The 24,505-nt window shown below is 52.3% G+C and overlaps 1 protein-coding gene across 2 annotated transcripts in view; it reads left to right on the top strand.

Annotated features, from left to right (window-relative positions):
- LOC103013334 (protoheme IX farnesyltransferase, mitochondrial) overlaps positions 1-23,144 on the top strand; it is a 110,551-nt gene extending 87,407 nt beyond the window's left edge. For both annotated transcript variants that reach the window (XM_007175295.2, XM_057535566.1), the window contains 2 exons: positions 8,743-8,975; positions 21,305-23,144. In XM_007175295.2, coding sequence (XP_007175357.2) covers positions 8,743-8,975; positions 21,305-21,708 — 637 coding nt within the window. In that variant the 3' untranslated portion in view covers positions 21,709-23,144. The remainder of the gene's footprint in view (positions 1-8,742; positions 8,976-21,304) is intronic.
- Positions 23,145-24,505: the final 1,361 nt, after the last annotated feature.

Below are 24,505 nucleotides of genomic sequence, written 5' to 3'. Positions count from 1 at the left end.
TAATTTTTGTCTAAACCAATTACCTGCAGAGCTGCTTAAAATATAAAGCCTTCTTGATTTAATATAACATTTCATAGACCTCTCTGACACATTACTTAAACAGAAAGGCCACATTTCTCCAGTAAATTATTTAAAAGTCAGGTAATTTAAATTACATTTAAGTGTAATGAGTAGGTATCATATTAAAGCTTGTATTTTCTCATTTGTTCCTAATTTCTATAGATTCCACTTTGATAGAGCTACTAAGGATTGGTCTTTAGCAAACAAAGAAATACTAGATTTTATAGGAGGAATAAATAATTCATAGAAATGTGTTGACAAATTCCCCTCCCACTCGTATCTCTTAGTTTCTTTTCCACGGTAGCCTTGGCCAGGAAAGGCACGAGCAGAAAGACCTCACGCTGATGCTCAGCAGAAAGATCTCTCAATTGAAAATGTAACTCAGTTTTGGATGTGAGTTTGGAAATAAATCATCATTCCACCCTCAGCACGAGCTGTGAACCTATTTGCATGAGTGAGTGAACGGATACAAAAGAATTTTTTTTAGCTCAAGAAAACTGCTAGATCTTTTTCTGCCACGATTCTCCACCCCCATCAAGTTGTGCTGTTTTCCCTATTCACACATTTTTTTTTCTGTTTTATTGACAATTAGGAATGTTTTGCAGCATCGTCACACCCCGTTCTCACACCCCATTCCCCTGCTTTTCTGATCTTTCCTTTATAAATTCACTCCGGCAACATCCACTCACAGAGATATTAACTCCTCGGTTCTTAATAAAAGCCATCACAGCTACTGTGGTAGATGTGTAAGCGCACATTAAAAAAAAAATGTTCGGGGGCTTCCCTGGTGGGGCAGTGGTTAAGAATCTGCCTGCCAATGCAGGGGACACGGGTTCGAGCCCTGGTCCGGGAAGATCCCACATGCCACGGAGCAACTAAGCCCGTGAGCCACAACTCCTGAAGCCTGCGCACCTAGAGTCCGTGCTCTGCAACAAGAGAAGCCACCACAGTGAGAAGCCTGCGCACCACAACGAAGAGTAGCCCGAAGAGTAGCCCCCGCTCGCTGCACTAGAGAAAGCCCGTGCACAGCAACGAAGACCCACTGCAGCCAAAAATAAATAAATAAATAAATAAATTTTAAAAAAATGCTTTGCAGATGATCAACCTAGTTTCTCCTGGTTCTGGTTTATTTTTTTGTAATTTGCTGTAATAAAATTAAATTCTTAATTTAAAGTTATAATTGGAGATAGAAATATTCTGCCATTTTAATTGTTATTAAAAACATGCTTCACAGCCATCATACATTTATAATTTATGATTAAGAACTGATATTCTTGAGTATATATACATGAGTTTTCATATTCTAGTATATATCCGTTACATCTTTATAATTTTGAAAAAATAAATCAGGGGAAACAATTTATTGCAAGTTTATCAGCCTCTACCTCCAGCTCTATTTAAATAAGTCCTCTATTTAATAACTCTGTCTCATATCACCTGTTCTTTTTCTTATAGCTGATGTTGCAACTTCAGAGTTCATAGTACTTGTGTTTGTTTAACGTCTGTCTTCCTTTCTAGACTAAACTCTGCTCTCTGTCTTGTTCACGGCTGCTGAACCCACACCTAGTGTAGCGGCTGGTTGTGTAGGCAGTGAGAGATTTGAATGAATAATGAATGAACACCTTGAGTGAGCACTCTTAAGTGCTTTATTTACATTATTGCATGTAATTCGTAAGCAATTCTGTGGCGTGTCTCCCATTTCACAGATGAAGGAACTGAGGCCAGCAGGTTAAGTAATTTGCTCCAGGTCACATAGCTCCATGGGGTAAAACCCCTGCCTTCCCCGTGATCTTGTTACCGAGCCTTATGTGTAAGCCAGTTTGACTCGGGTTGCAATCTTGCCATCAAAAGAGTCCTAATACAACCCGTACTTTACAGTTCAGGAAACTAAGGACCAGAGAGGTTAAATAATTCGCCCACTTTTATATAGATAGTTAACATCAGAGTTCTCATGAGAGAACTCGGAACCACCTGATTGCTGTACAACATGCTTAGTTATGCCATATACAGAAACCAGAATGATAATATGAATAAAGAGTTATCAAAGCATTTTCAGAAACATTTTTGTTGTGAAAATGTTCCATGGAACACCATGGTAGAGAGAGCACCCTGAACCCCAGGACACCCATCACCCAGAATCAACAGTTATCAAGACTGTGCCACACTTGCTTCATCCTGCCCTTTCAGTGGCCAAAACACGTTAAGCCACATGACTAGGTTAGATCAAGGTCTTTGGAACAGAGGGGTCGAGGGGTACAGCCGAGTTCCTGCGTTAGCTGATGGCAGATCTAGTTCACAGCGCTGAGTGCTTTCCACTGCAGTGACACTCATGTAAGGACAAGTGAAAGTGGGCTACTTACCAGGCCAGCACAGTCAGCACTGGAAGGGTCCTGTCGGCTCAGCCTGCGTCAGCTTGGCCAGACGCAGGCCAGGCAGGACCGGCGTCACGGTGGTGATAGTGTAGCGGTGGGTCTCCAGATCACCTGGGTTCCTAACGAGTTCCCAGGTGATGCTGCTGCTGTGACTGGTCCAAAGACCACGCTCGCGACAGAACCACAGGTGCAGAGGGTCCGCCAGCAGGTCCCAGCGAGACCCTCTCCCTCGGGTCACCCCAGCCCAGGGAAACCCGAGGAAGCCTCCTGTGCGCCTTCCTTCTGGTCTTACCTCTAGAAATCAGGCCTCCGAGTACCACCTGAAGTGTGGATGAACTGCTGAGGAATTTAAGTGAGGAAAAAAAGATGTCAACAAAAATTTTAAATAAAGAATAAATAATAAAAGGAGAAATAATGGGGGGCGGCGGGGGGGTGGGGTGGGGTGTCTCTCCCCAGCTTTGGGATACTTTCCAAAACCCATGAACAGGGAGACTAGGTGGGTTTTTTGATCAGGGGCTGAGCAGTGTGATTAGGAGGAAGAGTGCTCTGAGTAATTGACCTAAAATAACAGGAAATCAGTCTTTGACAATGTTGCCTTTTAGGTCTCTGAGATGTAGCTCTGAGCACGTTTTATGAGACTAAGGCAGAAAATCATAGTTGTATTTAACAGAGATGAGAAAGGAGTGCGCTTTCCTAATCTTTTTTGTATCAAAAATAGATCTCTTTATTAAAACAGCTAAACTTAAGCAACTTTAATATTGCCATGATATTTAAGGCTTTCAGGGTAAATCCAACTTGAAAAAATAACCCAGATACCACTTGATGTATTTCCTCTTTATTCTTGCTCGTCCTCTTCCTACTTCCGGCTTCAAAAAGAACCCTTCGCTTCTTTTACTGATGTATTTTCACTGTGTGCAAAGATTCTAACCAAAACCCTGTGGGTCACCCTTCATTTACTTAACTCTTTTATTCTGCCTTATTTAATAGAAACAATGCTTCTGTTAACTTCCAAAGTTACATAAAGTGTAACAAAAGTGATCAAAAAAGTCAACAAAAAGGAGACATGGGAGAGACAAGGAGAGGGAAAACCAGGAGCTAATAAACACAGCGGTGCGATCGCCCTGGGGTCAGCCGCCGAAGGCCGCCCGGAGGAGGGGGCCCGGCCCTGCTGCCCGGCTTTACCTAAACACCGTGGGTTTGGGGGTCTGGAAGGTAGATTACGGCTACTGGCCACCTGAGTGCTGTTTCTCTCAACTGAGCATTTGATAAAAATGGTGCAGTGGGGTGATCGCGATCCATTTTCCTCAAAAACACGCCTAATGGGGACCTCTCTCATGAGGGGAGTGAATGCTGGCCCTGCTGGCAGGCAGAGGGCTTCTTCTCAAAAGCAGATCTGATCGTTTCCTTCCCTGGTTTAAGAAGCAGAGGGAGCTTCGTGGACTCTGCATCTGCCCAGAGACCTCTCTGTGGCCCTCCTGACCTCTGCTCTCTGACCCCTCCGGCCCCCAAAACACGCTGCCCCACCCTTTGCCCGCCTCCCATCTGTCCGTCAGGGTTTGGCTTCAACATCCCCCGAACTTCTGTGTCTGCTCCGCACCTGCGCTCACACTGGGCTCCTGCTCCCGGAAGGCTCGCCCCTCACTTGACTGTTCCCACCTGTTTCACTGTCTCCCACTCTGGGTTAAGCACCCCCCGGATAAGGACCATGTCTGTCTTGCTCACCGTATTACATCCCAGGTCTGTCCTTTTTTTCAAAGAAATGGAGTGCTTCCCAGTCGTTTCCACGTCAGGGAATGAAGTAGGAAGTTAGGCCACGTGGGCAGTGGGGTGAACTGAAGGAGCTGTGAGCACACAGGAGGCTGCTCCCAGCTGAAGACCCCAACCGCCCAGCCCCCTGCAGCCCCCAGAAGTGAGAGCGTCAGTAAGTGGTATTAGACCAGTGCCCCCCGCATACCAGTTAGAGGGTGAACCCCAGGTTACCTGAATGAGCCCGCAAGGAAACCCGAGTACAGGTCCTGGTTCTGAGTCTCAGTTTCTCATCTGTAAAATGGGGATAATACTATCTACCTCAGTAAACTTGTTTGACTTTGTTCATTTTTGTTTTGTGTTCAATGCCGCCGTGCCCAGTGTTGATACAGGTTCTGGGAATAGGCTTTCTCATATACTGCTGGTGGGAGTGTAAACTAGTATAAACTCTCAGGTACAGGCTGGGGTACAAGTCAAAACCCCTAAAAATGTTCATATCATCTGACTCAGTGATCTGGGAACTTACCCTCAGAATGTATCATAATCAGAGCTGTGAACAACGACCTGTCTATGAGATATTCATCCCAACATTATTTCTAATTAAAAACTGGAAAAATGCTGTGTCCAAAAAGACATACTGATTGAATTAACTGCGGTATATCCACGGAATAGGCCACTATGTAACTATTAATGATAATGGTGTAAAATAATTCTTAACTGCATAGGGAAATTATTAAGATATATTGAAAATAGAATAAGCAACAAAACCACAATTCATTGTGTTCTCAGTTGTTGTTTTTTTTTTTTAAAGAGCCAAGCAAAGCAATTCTTTCTTTCTTTCTTCATTTTTGGCTGCATTGGGTCTTTGTTGCTGCACGTGGGCTTTCTCTAGTTGTGGTGAGCGGGGGCTGCTCTTCGTTGCGGTGCACGGGCTTCTCATTGTGGTGGCTTCTCTTGTTGCGGAGCACGGGCTGTAGGCACGCAGGCTTCAGTAGTTGTGGCGTGCGGGCTCTAGAGCACAGGCTCAGTAGTTGTGGCGCATGGGCTTAGTTGCTCCGTGGCATGTGGGATCTTCCTGGACCAGGGCTCGAACCCGTGTCCCCTGCATTGGCAGGCAGATTCTTAACCACTGCACCACCAGGGAAGTCCCTGTTCTCAGTTATTTTTAAAGTAGATGTATCATTGGAAAAAGGCTAGAAAGCTGTAAACCAATGTTTCTTTGAAAAGCTAATTTAGAATCTTTTGTGTGATTTTCTGTGCTTCCAAATTTTTGGAAATGAACATATGTTACTTTTATGGGTTTTTTTCCGCCCTCTCTCCCTCTCTCCCTCCTTTCCTCAAATGTAGGGGGGAGAGTAAGTACTTCTTTTTTATTTTTTTAAATTTAATTTTATTTTTAAAAAATTTTTATCGGAGTATAGTTGATTTACAATGTTGTGTCAGTTTCAGGTATACAGCAAAGTGAATTAGTTATACATATACAACTATCCACTCTTTTTTTAGGTTCTTTTCCCATAGAGGCCATTACAGAGTATTGAGTAGAGGTCCCTGTGCTGTACAGTAGGTTCTTATTAGTTATCCATTTTATATATAGTAGTGTGTATATGTCAATCCCGTCTCCTGATTTATCCTTCCCCCCCTTATCCCCTGGTAACTATAAGTTTGTTTTCTACATCTGTGACCTTACTTGTGTTTTGTAGATAAGTTCATTTGTACCCTTTTTCTAGATTTCACATATAAGTGATACCATATGATATTTGTCTTTCTCTGTCGGACTTACTTCACTCAGTATGACAATCTCTAGTTCCATCCATGTTGCTGCAAAAGGCATTATTTTGTTCTTTTTTATGGCTGAGTAACATTCCATTGTATATAAGTACCACATCTTTACCATTCCTCTGTTGATAAACATATATGTTTATGAAAAATAAAGCACAGGAGTATACACTTCACAGAATTAGTCATTGGGGCACTTTTACCCACAACATGAGCCGACCCCAGGCTCCTTGGACCAGGAAGGAAATGGGTTCCCTGAGTACCCGGGCGCTGAGAATGGTCATCCCTACCTGGGTGGATATCCTCATTTTTGTTTACATGGTTTGTCAACCTACCCAATTTTCATTCGTGCCCCTGAGCACGGATTTAAACACCAAACTTGAGTCTCATGATTTTCTGTGATTCCGACAAGGGTCAGAAACTAAACTTCCACGTAAAATCGCCTATCTCAATAAATTAAATTCACGCTCACTTTTGTAAAAGGGCTTTTTACAACACTTAATACCTTTGAATCCAACTGGCTTCCACAGTCCTTGGAGAAGGAGTGAACAGCCTTTTTTTTTTTCCACAAGGTCCAATTCAGGAAAAATAAAAATGTTTATGAGCCACATTTTTCTTCCACCCAAATAAAACTAGCTTTTCAGAGTCCCATAGGGAAAAAAAAATCTGTTCTTATAAGCTATAAAGTACCTGATTGAAAGAAGAACAGCGGTTACAATTTTTGCACTGCTTCTCAGCCATTTCAGTTCTACTTTCTGGACCAATGTGAGAGGTGACCCCAGGCGTCTGCCTCCCCGTGCCCCTGGAGAACTGTGTGTCTGCTCTACAGGGAAGCTAGGTGGTCCAGGTCACATGGTGTGTATCACATGGTGTTATCCAGGTCACAGCAGAGAGAAATCTGCTTCAGTAGGTGTGAGGGAGAGAGTTGGGGCCGATAGCAGAGGGAGGGATGGGGAAGTCAAGGCTAGTTTGGGTTTGGAGGGGATGGTCAGACCTTGGAGAAACGTGAACAAGGCCGTTGACATGAGGATGTGGCTCAGTGGAGGGAGAAGGTGAAAGACAGATCAGGGAGGGGATTACACAAGAGCAAAACTGGAGCGTTTACCTTTAAAAATGAGAGAGAAAATGGGAGGAAGAAGTCAAGATGAAGGTCTTAGTAAGAGGGAAGGATGTCTGTTGAGGGGTTGGGGGCTGGAGGGGGTCTGGGGCCCTGAGAAGCAGGAGAGAAGTTGCCACCGTCACGCTGAGGACCGGGAAGGGAGAAGAGCCCTGGCCGAGCCCCAGCGCGGTGGGCCATCGGGTGGGAGTGTTGGAGGGGAGCCAGAGCAGCTCGAGGGCCTATGGGAGGCGTCACGCATGCACAATGCAGAAGAGGTGGCGGAACGGGATGGAGATTCACCCCCCGGGGTTGAACACGCGCCGAGTCTCAGGTGTGGTTCCTGGTTCTTCATCAGTGGCGCCTTGACAACAGCATACCCCTTGTACGGTCTCTCTTTCCATCAAGACTCCCATTTGGCTGGGTTCCACCTGCGGGCCCAAGCGGTCACAGCCTGGGAGGAAGGGGTCAGTGCCGGTCCCCACATCAGAGTGGGAGCCAGGATTCTGCAAGGGCCCTTCCCCCTTCACGGGCCCCCGCCCCGAGGTCCCCTGGTCTCCAGCCCGTGGGCTCTCCTGCTCCCCGGACCCCCCCCCCCCCCGCCGCAGCTCGTGTTTTTCCTCGAGGGACAGGCAGGCAGTGTCACGGACGCGGCCGCACCCACATGCGTGCCTGCAGGACGTGAGCCAGCCTCCCTAAAACCAGAGCCCCCTCGGAGCTGCACCCGTGACGCCTGCGTCCCCGCGGGCACGTGCTGGGGCCTGCGAGTGAGCCGTGGCTTCTCCAAGGAGGAGGACAGGCTCAAGCGCCCTCCTTAGGTTTCTTCAGGGGAGTAAAGAAGCATGCAGATGAGCAGGGACTAGTAGATGCAATTTATCCACACTTTGGAAAAGCCTTTCACAAGAGGTCCCGGAAGTCCACTTTCAAAAGCAGGCTCTGTTGAGAAGCAGGCTTGCGGTCATCTTTAGCGCTGTAGACTTTTATCTGACAATTTACGTGTAGGGCGTTGTGCCACCTCTTTTGAAAGCTGTGTGTCCATAAACCACGGTCCGGCCGGGCAGCGCGATCACCACGGGCGGCCCGTGGTGTCTCATTGCCGGCACAGAGCTGGTGCTGTGCTGAGCCTGTAATTTATTACACGTAATGGTACTCAGACACACTGTCCTTACGCATTAGTACTAACTGGGTGATGTTTTTAAATAAAGAATGAGTAAATGGACAGAACGGCTTCCAGAAGTAAGATACTGGTTTTTGCCCAAATCCTAAATCCTGGGTTCCGAAGGGTTCGTCTGTCACGTTCACTTAACTTCCCACCAGCTGTGCAACAGAACCACGTGCAAAGCGGGTGCCGTGTCGGGCAGCCCTCGCGTCAGCCCTGGGAGGAGGCGGCGGTCACTGCTGCTCGGATGAGGACGGGGAGGCCGGGACGTCCCGCGGCCTGGGAGGTGGGGCAGGGCCTCGGCGGCCTCCACTCCCTTCACTTCATTAGTCCCGGCTGGCAAAGCCAGGAGGAGCAGCCCGAGCTCCTGCAAGCCAGTCCCTCCTCGTTCTAAATGTCCTCCGGAGGATGTCCTGGTTCAGGGCAGAGGCCAGGCCAGCCCCGCCCCCCAGCTCGCTTCCCTGTACCTGTGCCCCACGTCGTGATCGCCTGGAGCTGAAGGTGACGGCCCTGTGTCCTCTGCTCTCTTCCAGCCCGTTGCTAGCTGTGTCCTTTGCCGCTTGCTGTGCAGTTCCGGGAGTCGCCCTTCTGACCTGGGGCGTAAACCCACTCACCGGAGCTCTGGGGCTCTTCAACATCTTCCTGTACACCTGCTGCTACACCCCACTCAAGAGGATCAGCATTGCCAACACGTGGGTGGGAGCTGTCGTGGGGGCCATCCCTCCCCTCATGGGCTGGACCGCGGCCACGGGCAGCCTGGATGCTGGTGAGTGTTTCTGCGTCTCTCCACAGACCCGGGGCCTGGGTGCTGGCCCCGCGAGCTCAGGGGCTCTTCCATGCGCTAACACCGCTGGTCAGAGGCCACTTCCTTCCCTGAGCTGCGGTACTTGGTGGTAGGTGCCGTTCCATTCGGTACCAGTCCTTTGGCAAGTGTGCGGTTGTGGCCGTCGGAAGTATCGAGCACAGAGCTGCAGGGAGACCGTGTCAGCCTGGCTTCCGGGTGAACAGGTGCTCTCACCAGTAGGGAAGGGCCGAGAGAAAACAAAGGGCAACAGGTAGAATGAGAAGAAAGCACCTGAACGTCAGGAGCCAAGGCAGGCCTGGTGCTGCGTGGGGTCGGTCCCGGTCCTGGAGGAGGGGTCAGGGCCGGCCCGGGCACAGCAGATGCTGCCTCGTCAGCAGGCCTCCTGCACCAGCTCTTCGCTCCCCCAGAACCAGACTATTTTCCCTCCTTAGGAGAGGACAGACTATTTTCATTAGTTTCTAATTTATTTTTATATGATTTGCTTACATTTTTCATGCTGTCTACAATAAAACCATTGAAACATTCCTCCAGTTTTTTGGCTGGGATGTCACAAGTAAATTTGTGGGGTGAAAATAGCTCCTTTTTACCATCTGTAAGGGAAGTTTCACAGTCTAATTAGTCAAGTAATTAGTGTTTTTGACTGACGCTTAGGAAGGAAGTGGTGAGGTTTCCTGCAATATATGTAAGTACATATTTTTCACATGAGCGATCAAAAAGCTGTTGACCATAAACCGTTGCCCTAGAAGCCACGTTTCTGAAACGTTTTTGTAAAAGCTCTTACACTCCCATTTGGAAGCTTACAAAGGCAATTGCACCTTTACCGGATTGTCTCTTACAATGGCTTTAATATCCTGTAAATGTTGGCGTTTCATGAATCTGCGAACATAATATTCGAAACGTACGTGCTCGTTTGTTCTGTGATGAGCCTGAAGCCAGTCTCCTGCGAGCGGGAGACTGCATCAGCCCCTTGGTGAAGGGCTCGGCCCTGGGGGACGGGGCTTGGGTTCAGAGCGCGCCCGCCCTTAGCTGGCTGCCCTTCAGAGCCAAGCTTGACCTCCTTACGCGGTGTCTCCTCGCCTCCCACCTGGGGCTAGAAAGACCCTTCTCATGGAGCTGTTGTGAGGATTTGCTGACTTGTTATTAAATCTCCCTCAGTCATGAAGCTGGTGTTAATTAGTACAGATGAAGGAAGGTCGTGAGATGTGATTCATTGGCAGACTCTGAGCAGTTCCCGATTGTTCCCTGGCTGTTGTTTTGGGACAGGCAGATGCCTCCTGGCTTATTGGGGAGGAGCACTGGGTCCATCAGCGATCTGTGTCTTGGGTGAGGGAAGTGGGGGGGAAAGCACGGACGGCTCTGGCATCCCTGGACCAGATGACGCATGAGCTCCCCCCACCCCCGGTGTCAGCTGTAAATTTAAAGAGCCCACCTGGGTACTGCCGAACCTCCTGGTCAGATTCCTGCTGCTCAGTTCCGCCTGGATCCCCACCCTGACCCAGCTAGCCGCCCCCTGCCGTGCCCTCCAAGCCTTTCCAGCAATCGCCCGGACACTGGAAAGCAGGCGAGCCGCTCCCAGGCTCTGCCTCCCCGCCCGCCCCGCACCGTGTGCTCTGTTCCATCCATGTCCTCCTGCCTAAGCCCTCGGGTGCCTGCTCCAAGCCACCTGCCTGCCTGATGGGCACAGCCCAGACCCCGTTCAGTTTCCTCAAACCTGTCACAAGGAACAAGGCACCAAAAACTACCTTTTCTGTCCAGGGAATCCCAGCCAGGGCCAGGGTCAGGGCCAAGTGTGACAGCCCCAGGGACAGGTATCGCTTGGAGGTATGTGAGGGCTGTCCAGTCCAGGGCCGTGGAGAACTCAGTCACCTTTGTCACGCAGGGTCCTCGGACCCAGGTTCTTGCTGAAGGCTGGAGGCCCCTGGCAGTTTCCTGCAAAGAGCTTGGGCTTCAGCATGTGTTCGAGCTGCCTCCCCGGAGGCCAGAGAGAGAAGGAGCTTTTCAGTTCCTCCCACTTAGGACGCACATCCAGGTGGAGCCCTTATTTGTTCAGCCACAGTCCGGATCTGGCCAAACTGCTAATGGGCATATTTAATTTTTTTTTTTTTTTTTAATTTGAGGTATAGTGTTTCTGCAATCCAAAGTTAATCGTTTGTATACAAACTCATTCATGAGGAGCAGCTCAGGGGCAGGCTGTACCTTGTTTAGGTAGCGGCCTGAAAATGCACGTTTGTCCTGAGAAACGAGACCCTTCATCTACCTGAACTGACCCTGGCGTAAAGCAGAGCAGCCTGAAAGGTTTGTATAGCCACAAAAGAAGGTCCTTTTGCAGTTTTTGCGATTGACTTCTATTATATCCCTTTTGTATAAATCTTGAAGGTGCATTGTGGGGCACACAGTGACAACATGGTTTACTGCCCCCAGAATCCTTAATCACCACAGATCAAATCACACACCCAAAGCCTTGTGAGGTTTATACAGAAAGAGGAATGCTACTTTAAATAATGCTTGCAATTGCTTCAAAAGTTTCAAAACATTAATTCGATAGGTAGAGCCAACTTGAGCTAAGCAGTAGATCTTTGAATGAATTGAGTAAATGAAATAATGGATGAATGAAACAGTGAATAAGTAGCTTCCGTTTTAAAGATGAAAGAACTAAGGTATTCCAAGGTCAATCGCCAGATATATATTGAGCATCACCTATGAGTACAGAAGGAAATGACACAAAGAAATAAGGCAGAATCTGAGAGAATGTAGTTGAAAGATTTTTATTCCTGGATTTTAGGGACTAAGTCGGCTATGACTTGATATAGTTTTACCATCTTCTCGAACTGCACTTTGTACTGTGGCAGCCACTAGCCAAAGTCCAACACGATGGTGCTCAAGCTTTAGTGCACATCAGTCACCTGGATGGAGGGCTTGTTAAAACTCAGGATCCTGGGCCCTTCCCCCAAAGTTTCTGACCCAGTGGGTCTGGGGCGGTGCCTGAGAGTCTGCATTTCTAACAAGTTCCCACGTGATGCTGATACCCCTGGTCCAGGGACCACACTTGAGAACCGCCAATCTGAAAAGGCAGAACCAGCGAGCGCTCTTGCTGTTAGAATGCCCGGGAAATACCGAGGGATTTGGGCCAAGGGCGTGGCAGATGGTATCATCAGAGATGTGCCAACAGCGTCATCTGTATTATTCACCGAGGTTGTTGTACCCCTTCTGGGTTCTTATCTCAGGGGACGTGTTTGTTTGAAGGAGGCCTTCTGAGAAAAAACAGCCAGCAATGTTTCCTTTCTTCTGTGGTATCTGCGAACCATCTTGTCTTTAAACCTCCAAAAACCCGTCACTGTGGAGCAGCCACGAGGAGAGAAGTGTTTGGAAAACTCTGCCGAGCTTGCTGCTGGGGAGGGAGGGGGAGGTGGGTGACAGAGGTGACAGAGGCCCGCTCGGCTCGCGCCTTCCCGAACCGTCCCCCCAGCCGCCACTGCGTGCGGGGCCCTGAGAGATGCAGGGTCACTGAAACCCAGTCCCGGTTCTCACTTGTGTCTCACGTCTCAGAGTCTTCAGGGAGAGGCAGGCCGGTGATCAAGTATTTCCCTGAGCAGAGAGCTTTAGCGGGGGCTCCGGGCTCTCTTAAATTGGCCCCCAAATCGGCCCAGGAAGACTTCGGAGACGACTGACTTCTGAGTTAAGTCACGGCCCGTTTAGTTGAGGAGGGAAAGTGCTTTCCAAGCAGCGGAAAGTGTGTGCACAGGGGTTGGTAGGCATGCGAGTCTACACCGACCGAAATCCGTGCCTCCGCCCCAGGACGCCGCATACCAGCCCCGGCATTCATTTCAGTCGCCATCCCCCTGACCAGGTGGACTTGGGCTAAAGCCCTTTCCTGGGGCTTGGCAGACATTGGTTACGATTGGAGGGGCAGCAGCTCGGGGCCGTGTGCGATGGGGATCCTGAAGCCTCACCTTCAGGGTCCTGCCTCGAAGGAACTGACTCTGGTTGGGAGGAAAGATACCAGGTTTGTAGCTACAGAAAACCACGTGCTTCCCAGACGGCCGACAGAGTGAAGAAATGCAGTGTTCGGAAGCACCCTTTCTCCCTTCTTAGCATCTAGATCTTTCTGTGGTTTTTGTGGTGGCCACGGGGCCAATCAAGACCTCCAGGGGCCCGAGCACGGAAGAGACGGTGCTGCCTTCCCGCCTCCAGTAAAGACTTGAAACATAAGACAGCCATGGGGTTCTGATTTCTTTTCCCCACAACAGCATTGTTGTTGGTGGTTTTGTTTATTTTTACCACTAGTGGAAAAGAATTTCTCGCTGTTCTAGATGCCCCAGTGGTGTGGGTCCAAAGCCTGTGCTTGATGTGACCCTTCAGAATCCAGCTCAGTGTGGGTGGGCGAGTGAGGCGAGATTGATGGGCAGGGGGAGGGGGTGAGGTGAAGACAAACAGACTAACAGATGGAAATTGTAAAAGCTAAACAAACATTAGGTGTTCTTGGTGTTTGCTGCTCTGTAGCTGCACAAAGAACTGTGCACAGCTAGCTCTTCTCTCCCAGTGGAATTTTTGTTTCAGAGTGTGCCAGCCCCAGCCGGGGCCCAGCCCCAAAAGCGCGCTGTGTGTCAATAGAGGTGATCATTACAGTGGAATTTTCTCCTGTGTCCGTTCTCCTCTGAGACCCAGGCTTAGACCTTTCCTCCCACCTGCCTAATTACTTTGCTTTTTTTTGGGGGGGCGGGGGGGGGGTGCTTAACTGCTGTTAACAGAAAACATTAAAAATGCTTAGCAACTAAAACTCAGGAAGGCCCAGTAAGAGGGCTGGCCCATGGTGCAGCCAGCTTGCTGCCTTAGGAACGGAAATGCTTGCTTTGACTCTGCAGGCAGTGGCCAGCAAGGAGACGAGTGACCTGCACGCCCTGGGGAGGGGTCTGGGGGTGGGGGGCGCACCGCGGATAAGTGCCCGACCACAGACGCTCCTGCTCGGCCCGGCCTGCAGCCGCACACGGTAGCCTCTCAACAGCGTTCACCTCCAGAGACGGTCTAGTTTATCCAGAAGCCTTCGGGTTAAAGTCCCTTCCCCCTCCCCCGTGCCAAAGCCACCTCTCTTCCCATCGCCCCCATTTCTTAAAAAGGCTCAGATTCTGTTTTGTCATTTTCCTATATTTGAATAAATCCCCGGTCTTGGGTGTTCATGGCATGCTTCTGGTGACTGCCTTGAAGAGATTTGTAAATGGCCTTTGGTTTGTAATTCAGATGTTGTTGCGTGGTCAACATTAATTATGTCAGCCAACATTCAGTTACAAATGAGGACTCTGGAGACAGACTCTTATCAGGAAGTGACATTTGACAGATGGATGGTTCTAGTAACAAAAAGAGAATGAGTTTTTTTAGTCTCAGCTGGTAAACTACAAAATGTTAAATACTGTTTCCCTTTATTTACCTCCTTTATTCTGGGATGAGAAGGTAGAATAGAATTTACTCACTCATTCATTCCACAAATATTTATTGAGGGCTTACAAGTACCAGGCACTGTTTAACCCAAGCCCTTTTGAAGATTTCCTTTAAAACACTGCCTCACTTTGAAATCAAACTCAAAAACGAGTAAATTCCTTTTGTGTGAGATTTTTCCATAACTAGTCTTAGAGCTTGAGATTGATTAAGATAAATGACATTTCTAAAGACAGAGTGACCAAGAGACATTACAGGAATATTAGCAAACCAAACGATATTTAGAGCCCTCTTCTCTTCAAAGATGAAGAAACAAAAGTCTGAGAAGGACAGTATGAGAAACACACAGCGAGCCGGAGGTCGGGGGTGTAATTGGCGACCGTTTGGCACAAAATGCGCCCGGCCTTGTCACCCCCGGGTCGCGTAGTTGGGCAGGATCACAGGAGCTGGACCGCAGTAGATGAGGCCTGGCCCGCAGTGCACATTTAATCAGTTCTGTTCAACAAACAGATGAATGCTCGGGTGATAAAGGGACAGGCCTTCAAGTGTGAGCTGAGGAGTGGGGAGCAGGTGAGTTTCCTGGAGCACCCACAGAGGCTCGGAGCCCCCAGGGAAGCGGGGGGAAGCGGAGGAGAGGGGTCACCTTCCTCAGAGTCGGGGCTTCGTGCTGCCTCTGCTTCCGACTGTGCTTCACATGAAACCCCGGGTGGCTCCGCATGGACGGCGGGGCGTGGACAGCGGGGCGGGGACCGCGGGGAGTGGACCGTGGGGGGAGGGCAGGGAGAGCATCCCCTCTCCTCGCCGTGCCTCTTCACCATTCCCCAGTCACTGCCAGAGCATTCTTCAAGGGCAGGCGGCCATTGCCGACTCTATTTCCTATTTCCAGGGGACTTTCCATCTCCCCTTTGTCGCCATGCAGTTGATGAACTGGCCCCCATCCTCTTCCCTTTTTCTGCGGCGCCGTGGAAGTTCATCACGTGGGGGAGGCTGACCTGTCCCACAGGCGCCTTGTGTTCATCCTCAAAAGAAGGGCTTTGAAATCGCTGACCATGAAGCTTTGGACGTGGCTGTGCTCCCCCAGCCAGCCCCAGTTTACATGAGCATGACACCCCAAAGCTGCTGAGGGCCGCGTGGAGAGGAAGCCCACTGTCCGCAGAGGGAGGACTGCCCGAGCGCAGCACGGGCTTCACTGGACCTGCGTCTCTCCTCCTTTTCAAGTCCCTGCGCGGGCAGCGAAGGGCAGTGAATGGTTGGGGTCGGGGTGGGAAGGGTTGAACGTAAGCCCGCCAGGCAGCAGAGAAAGCGAGCTGAAACCACTGAGCTCCATTCCAGAGGACTGTGTTTTGGAAGAGCCCATACAGTGTCAGAGCTCCAGCTTGGAGACTTTTGTCTCCACTCTGTCGGGAAGCCATTTGGCTGGGATTGCCTTGGCTTTGTTTGCCAACAAAATGATGGAAGTACGCTACGGACCTGAGCAGAGGGGACAAGGGTGAGGGTCTCCGCCTGCCGGCGTGGCGTAGAGATGGTTGGGAGATGTTCCGAGAGTATTTTCCAAGAGTCACTGGGAAGACACTGGCTGGCCTTGCCTCACCTAAGGAGTCCCCCTGATCGGAGAGGGTGCCAGGAGATAAGGGTTCCCCTCAGCTGGTCACACACAGCACAGTCGACGAGCTCACCTCTGTTTTCTGTGTGTGGAGGGAAGGAAGTAAGGCCGCAGACACCTGGCCCTTCTCTGGAGTTGCCTCCAAGCTGGGATCGTGGCGTCACAATCTCAGGAAGTTGCTGTCCTCTGGAGAGTCCGTTTGCACAGATAGGCCAACAATCTCACAGGTTCCCGTATCCTGTCTATTCATAGACCAACAGATATTTGATTAAGAGAAAGGAAGCAGACATTTCTTCTGGATGCGATTAAACCAAGTATGTATGAAGATTCTGCAGACCGGTAGGAAAATGAGAAAACACATTGAAAAGAAGGAGAAAACACATGGCTTGTGTGAATGGATTGAACCTCAGAGACCATCTTTGAATCTCAGTTTACATATCACTTCTTCCAGGAAGCCTTCCCTGACCTCTCCAGGGCCGACTGAGGTCTTGCTCCTGTGTGCTCCCCTGAAGCCCTGCACCGGAGGTGACATTCCTGGGCTGTGATCCCTTGTGTGTTGTCTCTGTCCCTGGCCAGACTCCAGCAGAGGCCTTGAGAGTAGACCATGCCTGCCCTATAGTGGGCAAACAGTAAATATTTGTTGTCACAGACCATGGGCCCAGTAAAAACAGACTGCTTTGTGGGGGTGAGGCTGAGGTGAAGCCTTTGAGTCAGGAAACCGAGGGCTTTATGTTCCCCCCACGAGGAAGGTGGGTTCCCCCAAGGCCCCTGGACTAATTCCAGCCTTCCTGTTCTAGCTCGCCTTATCTTGATGGAGACAGTCATTTGTTTTACATCTTTTACAGGAGCAGAGGCCTTGCAGCCCATCCAGGAGAGCTGTGTGAGGTGGGGTTTTCTGATTACACTCCTTGAAAGCTAAGCTGTGATTTCTAAAGCTCTTTCATCTGTGACATGACCCAAACCCCTACCCAATTTCCTCTCCCAGAGAAAGCAGCATGCCACTCTTACGAAAGGGATTTTTTTTAAATTATGTTATTTGAAGGAGAAGCATAACTAAAAACGTGTATTGAGCAAAACAGAATACTCCAATTGGCACAGGAAAAAAGAGGGCTTTTGAGAAAGACAAGTAAGATTCCACGTGGGAGCCTGATGTCTTAACCGTTTCAAGCCTGGTTTCCTGGCTGAATTGGCTCTTTCTCGGCTATTGCAAGAGCAAAACAGCCCCTGAGCCCTGACTTACCTATCCCCTCCCCCATCTCTACGTGATCCCTGATGCCATTCCTGTGGGGACACAGCTTGGTCTTGTCGGCCCCCCCGGGCTAGGGCTGCGCTCAAAGCCTCCGAGTGGCCCGGTGCCCCGAGAACCAGTCACGCTGCCTCCTCTGTGCTGGCCCCTCTGACATCCAGAGACGGCTCTATTTTGCCATCGGAATAGGAAGGAGAAGTCGCCTTCTGTCGCTCTGTTTTCCACTTCACTTGTACCTGGGTGGTGCCCGCTCCCCTTCTGTCTTGGCTAATTCCCCAAGGGTGCTCACTGTCAAGAAAAATATTACCTGTGTGTTTGTAATTGAACAACCTTGGTGTTTTTTTTTTTAAGGCACCAGCACTCTTATTTTAGTAAACAGGATTTCTCCTTCCGGCGAGCCTTCCTCTACCCTGCTCCACTGGCATTCTGATGGCCACCTGGCAGTCCCTTGTTACCGTTTTCAATTGCTGTCTGGCAACAGCTTTCTAGGAGGAGGTGCTGGTACGTGCTGCCAGGGGTGCTGAATAGCCTTGGGCAAGTTACCTAATCTCTCTCATCTATGAGATGAGAGCAGCTGTGCCTGTAGGACGGTGCCGGGAGCAGGAGCGCATGCACGTGATTCCCCTCCGCGGGCCTGCGCGCAAGCCTCCAGGCCTTCGTGAGGACGGATGTCTGATGGGCAAACCTAAAACGGCCACAGATGGAACCTTCACGTCTCCACTGTGAACCGTGCGGGTCCCCCCGGAGGAAAAGGCATCAGTGTGTGCCACTCCAGTGCCCCCCGACCACCTGTCCCCTCGGTGGTCTCTGCCGCCTGTCCCCCCTCCCTGCTCTCCGCTGCTCTGGGGGAGTTGCCCCTCCCCATCGGGTGTGCAGGCACCCTGAGACCCGGCCCCGCCCTTGCTGGCTGTCTCCTCACTCCCCATGCCTCCCCGCAGCCTGCACGTCTCCCAGAGACACGACGAGTGACTCTTCCCAGGATCAGTGCAGTTGGGACGTGGCTCACACGCCACCTTTGGGGACGCCTTCCCTGAGCAGCCACTCCCAGGTCGCCCGCCCTGCCGCCCTCTTGATTCTCTGAGTAGCAGCCGTCAGTGTCGCCTCATCTTGTGCGCCTCCCGCTGGACCCCGTGCAGGGCTCTGTCGCTTTGGCCGCTGCCTCTCTGGCCTCCAGGGTCATACCTGGTGGGTGGCTGACGCCGTCCTCTGTTTGCCACCAGATTCAACAAATAGTAGCTGCTGCTTTTTTTTTTTTCCTGGCCCCGCAGCATGCAGGATCTTAGGTGCCCAACCAGGGATCGACCCTGCGTCCCCTGCGGTGGAAGCACAGAGTCTTAACCACTGGACCGCCAGGGAAGTCCCAGTAGCTGCTGCTTTTGCTGTTCAAACTGGAGTGTGTCTACATGAACGAAGATGTATATATGTGCTACTTATAGACGGGGTTAAAATGGTCTGGGGGGGATGTGACAGCCACCCTACCAAAACAGGGACCCTAAGGGCAAGCCTTTGTTATTTTCCTCCTGGACTGGAAGGCTGACCAGGCGTTGGTTGACTCACAAATAAAGATCCAAAATGAAGAGCGGGTTCCCTCCTCTGATCCTCGCCGGCAGGTGCGTGGCAGGACTTGGAGCCCACACTTACTTTCTGGAGGACTCTCAATGATTTGACTGTGTTCTCTCCTGGTGAGGGTCCTGTGTTAGCAGTTGCCCCCCCACCCCGGACCTCGCCCTCTTTTTCTGCACATTCCCACAGACGAGGGGCTCAGAAGATCTGCGTCACCACCTAAGATAGGACAGCGGGTGCACATGCTCAAGCCCCCTGCAGGACAGTGCTTCCCAGGGTGGGTTCCAGTGGGTCCTCAAGCTCCCAGTTCTCGGATCAGGGGCCCCAGAGGCAGGTGGGGGTCTGAGAGACAGGGAACCCCGAGTGAGTCAGCGTGTCCGGGACCCTCCGAGGAGGACGGAAGCGGGGGCAGTAGACGGTCCTAAGGTTCACACGTCAGTGCTGGAAACGGGGGTCTTGGGAATGGCTTTTGTGGAGCAGTTCTCTGTGCACATGGGCTCTGGGGCTGGGCTGGAGGACCCTTTGCCCCATGGTATGCAGCGCTTCTCTCTGGAGATGAAAGAAAGAGGCACAGACCCTCACGGAGTTCACATCCCGGAGGGAAAAGGAAATAGGTAATGACGGGACAGGTGGCTCACTCCGTGGGGGACGCATCGCAGCCCATACCCTCCTCACAACTTGCCCTGTGGATGTCCCAAGGGCGTGTCAGACCGAACACACCGGAGTTACCCTCAGGAGCTGCCCTGCACGGCTTCCGGGTGTGTCCTCTAGGGCGCGGGGTCTCCGGGCACCCCTGGGCCCAGGAATCGCTCCCGACGCGTCCCTCCCTTCTCTGCACTCACGTCCTGTCACCTTTGCCTCCTTGGTCCCTCTCAGCCCATCTCTCCTGCTCCACTGTCACCGCCCTGGTCCTCACTCTCCTCTCCTCTCCTCTGCTGAGTGATCCGTCCAGAGCTGCCTGGGCCCCTCCAGTGTGTCCTTTCACCAGGGCCCCTTTCCTCAGCCCCTCTCACCACACACACACGTGCACTCACGCGTTAAGACCCCTCCATGGCTTTCTGCTGCTTCTAGGATGGAACAGTCCTTGGCACCGCCTGCAGAGCGGGGGCAGGTGGCCCTGCCCGTCCCTCTGGCTGATCCTGGAGCCTGGCCCCGCTGCTCTCTGCACTCCAGACACACGCCTGCCTTCTTTATTTTAATTTACTTTTTAAATTATCATACAGTAAAATCGACCTTGTTGTTTTGTTGTACAGCTCTGTGGATCCTAACACATGCCCTAGCCTTCCTGTCATGCCTTGACTGCCGCGCCTCCTGCCCGGGGGCCTTGATTACCGCACTGGCCTGGTCACTCCTCCCTGGGCGCAGACGTCCTCCTCTAGACGTCTGCTTCGCTCCACGCGCTGCGCCCCGTGCCCTGTGCCCCCCTTGCACATGCTTCTGCACAGCCGCCGTGGGCCTCTGGATGCCCGGCTCTGGGGGAACTCGGCCCACGTGGCTTGGCGCTCACGCTGCATCCGCGGTGCCTAGGCCACGCTCGCCTCTCAGTGGGCACTCGGGGAACGCGCCCTGTGTCAGGAGAGGAGGAATGAACCGTCCGCTCAGGAATGGCTGTAGCCCCTTCCGGAAACCCGGCTCAGTGCCGCGGGGGAGCCGGGGTTGAAAGCAGACGGGCTCCCGCTGAGTTCCTCCTTCACCTCTTGTTGGAGAACGTAGCATCATCTGATTCGGTTGCTTAATGAGGATTATAAAACCTACCTCAAGTCCTGCAGTCGGATTAAGTGAGGTGACTGTAGAAGTCTTTGTTAGAAGGAGGAGGCACTCAGTAACTGGCAGCCTTCACCCCACCGTGTTGGGGGGAAGATCCAGTTCCGGAGAAAGGGTGCCCAGGTGTCCATCTGTCCTGAGAAACCGCAGAGCCTCTGCCCCTGCGCCGCTCTGCGTATTCAGGTTGCGCTGGGGAGGCCCCCGCCCTCCCTGCGGTGAGGGCCGTGCGCCCCGCCTGCTGCCCCCGCGTCCCCCGGTGCCGCCCATAAGGACTGCGGTTCTGTCGGTGCCGAGCGGGGGGCTGCCACCTGCCCGGAGCGGCCTTCCACCTCGCTGCCCAAGCCCCTCACTCGCGAGCCGGCTGGTGGAAACAGAGCTAAAAGCCCGGCCCTGAAGGCCCTCTGGGACTGGGCCACCCCTGAACGTGACCTCCCTTGTTGTCGCGGTGTTGGCACCGCAGGGGGCGGGGGGCGGTCAGGTGCCACAGGTGCTCACCCTTGTGGGAAGCCTCCCGCCCCCGCCCGCCTCCATCTCCGAGCAGGGAGGGCAGCGCAGACGCGCGAGGACCCGAGGGAGTCCGGCTCGCGGGGTGGGAGCGCACCGCCAGGGCCGGCAGCTGTCGGAAAGGGGGCCTCTGTAGATCTCTGATGGCAACGTGTCTTGCTTCCCCAAACCTCTGTGCAGGAGCCTTTCTTTTGGGAGGAATCCTCTACTCCTGGCAGTTTCCTCATTTCAACGCGCTGAGCTGGGGCCTCCGCGAAGACTACTCCCGGGGCGGCTACTGCATGATGTCGGTCACCCACCCGGACCTGTGCCGGCGCGTCGCCCTGCGCCACTGCCTGGCCTTGGTCGCAATGTCCGCCGCGGCCCCCGCCCTGGACGTCACCACGTGGACCTTCCCCGTCATCGCCCTCCCCATCAACCTGTACATTTCCTACCTCGGCTTTCGGTTCTACAGGGACGCAGACCGGAAGAGCTCCCGGAAGCTGTTCTTCTGCAGCCTCTGGCACCTGCCCCTGTTCCTGCTGCTGATGTTGACCTGCAAGCGGCCGGCTGCGCAGGGCGACGCGGGGGGGCCGCAGAGCTGACGGCAGACCGGCGCGTGGGGAGAAGCGAAACACATCCAGGGAGACGCACAGGTTTTTTTTTTTTTCCCTTTGCTGTTAGGCAAGGATATTTTGGTAATTCCAAAGCACCAGGAGAGAAGTCGCTACGTTGAGAACGAGATTGTAAACTAATTTGGTGCTCGGTGATCACTTGACAACTCTTTCCACGGTGATATCCAAAATGCTCCCCAAATAAGAACTGGGTTGGCTCCGCAGGTTTACGTAAGGAGAGCATTCCTCTTTGAGGGTCTTTACGGAGTTCCTCCTCTAACCCCACCCACTTGTCCTCTCCCTCAGGTAGAAGTGCGAGCGCACCTTCCTTTCGTAGCCCCTCCACGCACGCTCCCCAGCTGCCGACCGGGCTGGCCGGCCGAGGTGCACACTCGCACGCTGGTATCTGGGGTTCCGTGGCCTCTGGTCCCTCGCCGGCTGTCAGAAGCAATGCAGGCTGCCAGTCGCAGCCCCCCTTCCTGTGAATGAGCCAGGGCCCCCGGGTCCAGCTTCCTCCGTCCCACACACACCCTCAGCCTCATCTTCCCTCAGACGATAACAGAACACCAAGGACATGCTGCTGCCCAGCGTCTGCGGGAAGAATTCCAAACGGTTGTCTGGGGAATCTCAGGCTGGACCACCCACCGCCCACCCTATCACGTATCGGCATTTCAGAAACGCCAAGGAATCAAAGGCATCTTTAAAGTTCACTTTAAAATATGCGAGGTGTCAGAGCGTTTCTTTCTGGAAGGGTCATGCTAGACTTAAAGCTAGAAATCCCTCCGGCTCTGACCCATCTCGTCCTCTCTAGTCACTGCTGCGGTCATCAGCTCGGCTCAAGGCTGAGCGAGAAGGGAAATCAGAAAGGGGCCAGCCGGCCCACATAGCTCACATTCTTGTCCCTTTAGTGAGGAACACATTTCCATCCTGCCATCTTCTAAATTCAGAAATTAGCCTCCACACGTCCGGTGGCTTGGAGAGCCGGAAGCAGGAGCCGGACTCCGGATAGGAATGCTTAATGGTCCTGGGAGGCGCATGGGTCCCCGCAGACAGGGGTGGCCTCCGCCACCAGCAGTCTCCTCAGCCCTCACGTCCACCTGCTTGTCCACTGTCTGTCCCGTTTGCCAGAAGATCTTGAAGCTTAACAGGATACGTTAGTTACTCAGTGCCCCCGAAGGAATCCACTTGGGAATTTATGCAACCCTTAAACAGTGCCTGCAATACGCCTGTTCTCTCAAAACTTTCCAAAGCGATTGCAGGTAGCATCTGATCTCTGTCTCCGCTTACCTGAAACATCACCTCTTGGCTGCGTCCAGGTCGCACTGTGGGAAGTGGCACGAGTGTGTCTGGTGGGGACATCCACACCCCTCAGATTTGTAAAGCGAGTCGGTTCTCTTCCTGCTGCAATAAACCAGCACCTCAAACCGTAGTGTGTGTGGCGTCATTCGACTCCATCTCCGGTTCCTGGTGGAACCGATAACGCTTGCCTCACTTTCATGAGCTGGGAGGAGAGCAGAACGCCCCGCCCGGGGATGTTTCTTATTGAGGGGGTGGAAGCAAGCAGCCTGCGCTCCTGAAAGAATCCGCCTGACACCCACCCTCTGCTCTGGATCACCCAGTCTCTCCCTTCCCCTCCCTTCAAAACCATCGCCGTAGAAATGGTCCTTGGGGCCTCTCTGACCTCCTGACTTGTCATTCCCCGGCTCAGAAAATACAGTGCCCAATGCGCAGTCTGCACAACAAATGATGTCTCAGCTCCTTGGTGCTCAGACCCCAGGATGAGAACCTTCCATGGGAACCCCGCACTGCCACCTACCCCCCACCCTGCTGCCATGCTGCTTCTCACACCGCCCTGGGGCTACCCTGTGCTCAGACGACCACCTTCCCAGACCCCTGCCCCTTCATCCCTGCGGGAACGTGGAATTCACGCTCCCATGACCCCCTCAGCCCTGGAGCCCAGACAGCTGCTCGGTCACCTGGGCTCCTGACGTGCCGGGGCTTCACCTCCACGGCCCGGTGTTCCGACCCTGACCGACGACCAGCAGCACTTCCCGGACGGTGAAGCCCATGTGTTCCAATCATCCCTCGGCAGGTCTCTGGGGAGTCCTGTCACCCCACTGGGGAGGCACGAGCACGTGCAGAGGACCTCCCAGGGGCCCGAGGTTAAAGACACGAGGGTCTGAGTCTGCTCATCCTGGCGATGCCCTGGCCATGTCGGGAGCCCAGCCTGGGACACACTGTCTGGACCTGATGTGCAGAGTTTCACTCAGCCTGTCGGGCCAGTGGCTGCAGGGACAGGACTCAGCCCGGGGGCCCTGACTCAGGAGGGGGGCCACACGGGTAGGAGCAGGAGCCTGTGCTTCGAAACGGGATTGCACTTGGGCTTTATTTCATAATATGGCAAACTAATGACAAGGAAAGGGGTCAAGTCCAGTTTCCTTATTTAGCTTTTTAAGAAACATGATTCTTAACACGGTATTCCTTCTGACTCTGGGAAAATTGTACCAACTTCCTTTTAGTAAAACCACTGTATCCGTTGTGGATAAAACCAAATTTCACCAAAGGGTCCGTCTCTGTAGGCCGACAGTGAGGGGGATGCCGGTCTTTGCCTCTTCCCAGGATTGGTTTGTGTTTCCAGACATAAAAATAGGGTCTGCCTTGCCCAATCAAAACACCTTCATTGCACTTTAAATACACTTTGAGTGCCCCACGCCCTGATGCTAGAGGGAAAAAACAAGGCTGTCGGAAACTGTGCTTTGCTCTGCGGATGTACAGAGTTGACTTTCCC

This window comes from Balaenoptera acutorostrata, chromosome 20, assembly GCF_949987535.1.
Source record: "Balaenoptera acutorostrata chromosome 20, mBalAcu1.1, whole genome shotgun sequence".
Taxonomy (NCBI): domain Eukaryota; kingdom Metazoa; phylum Chordata; class Mammalia; order Artiodactyla; family Balaenopteridae; genus Balaenoptera; species Balaenoptera acutorostrata.
Note: the sequence above shows the minus strand (reverse complement) of the source record. Positions and strands in the feature narration are given on the sequence as shown.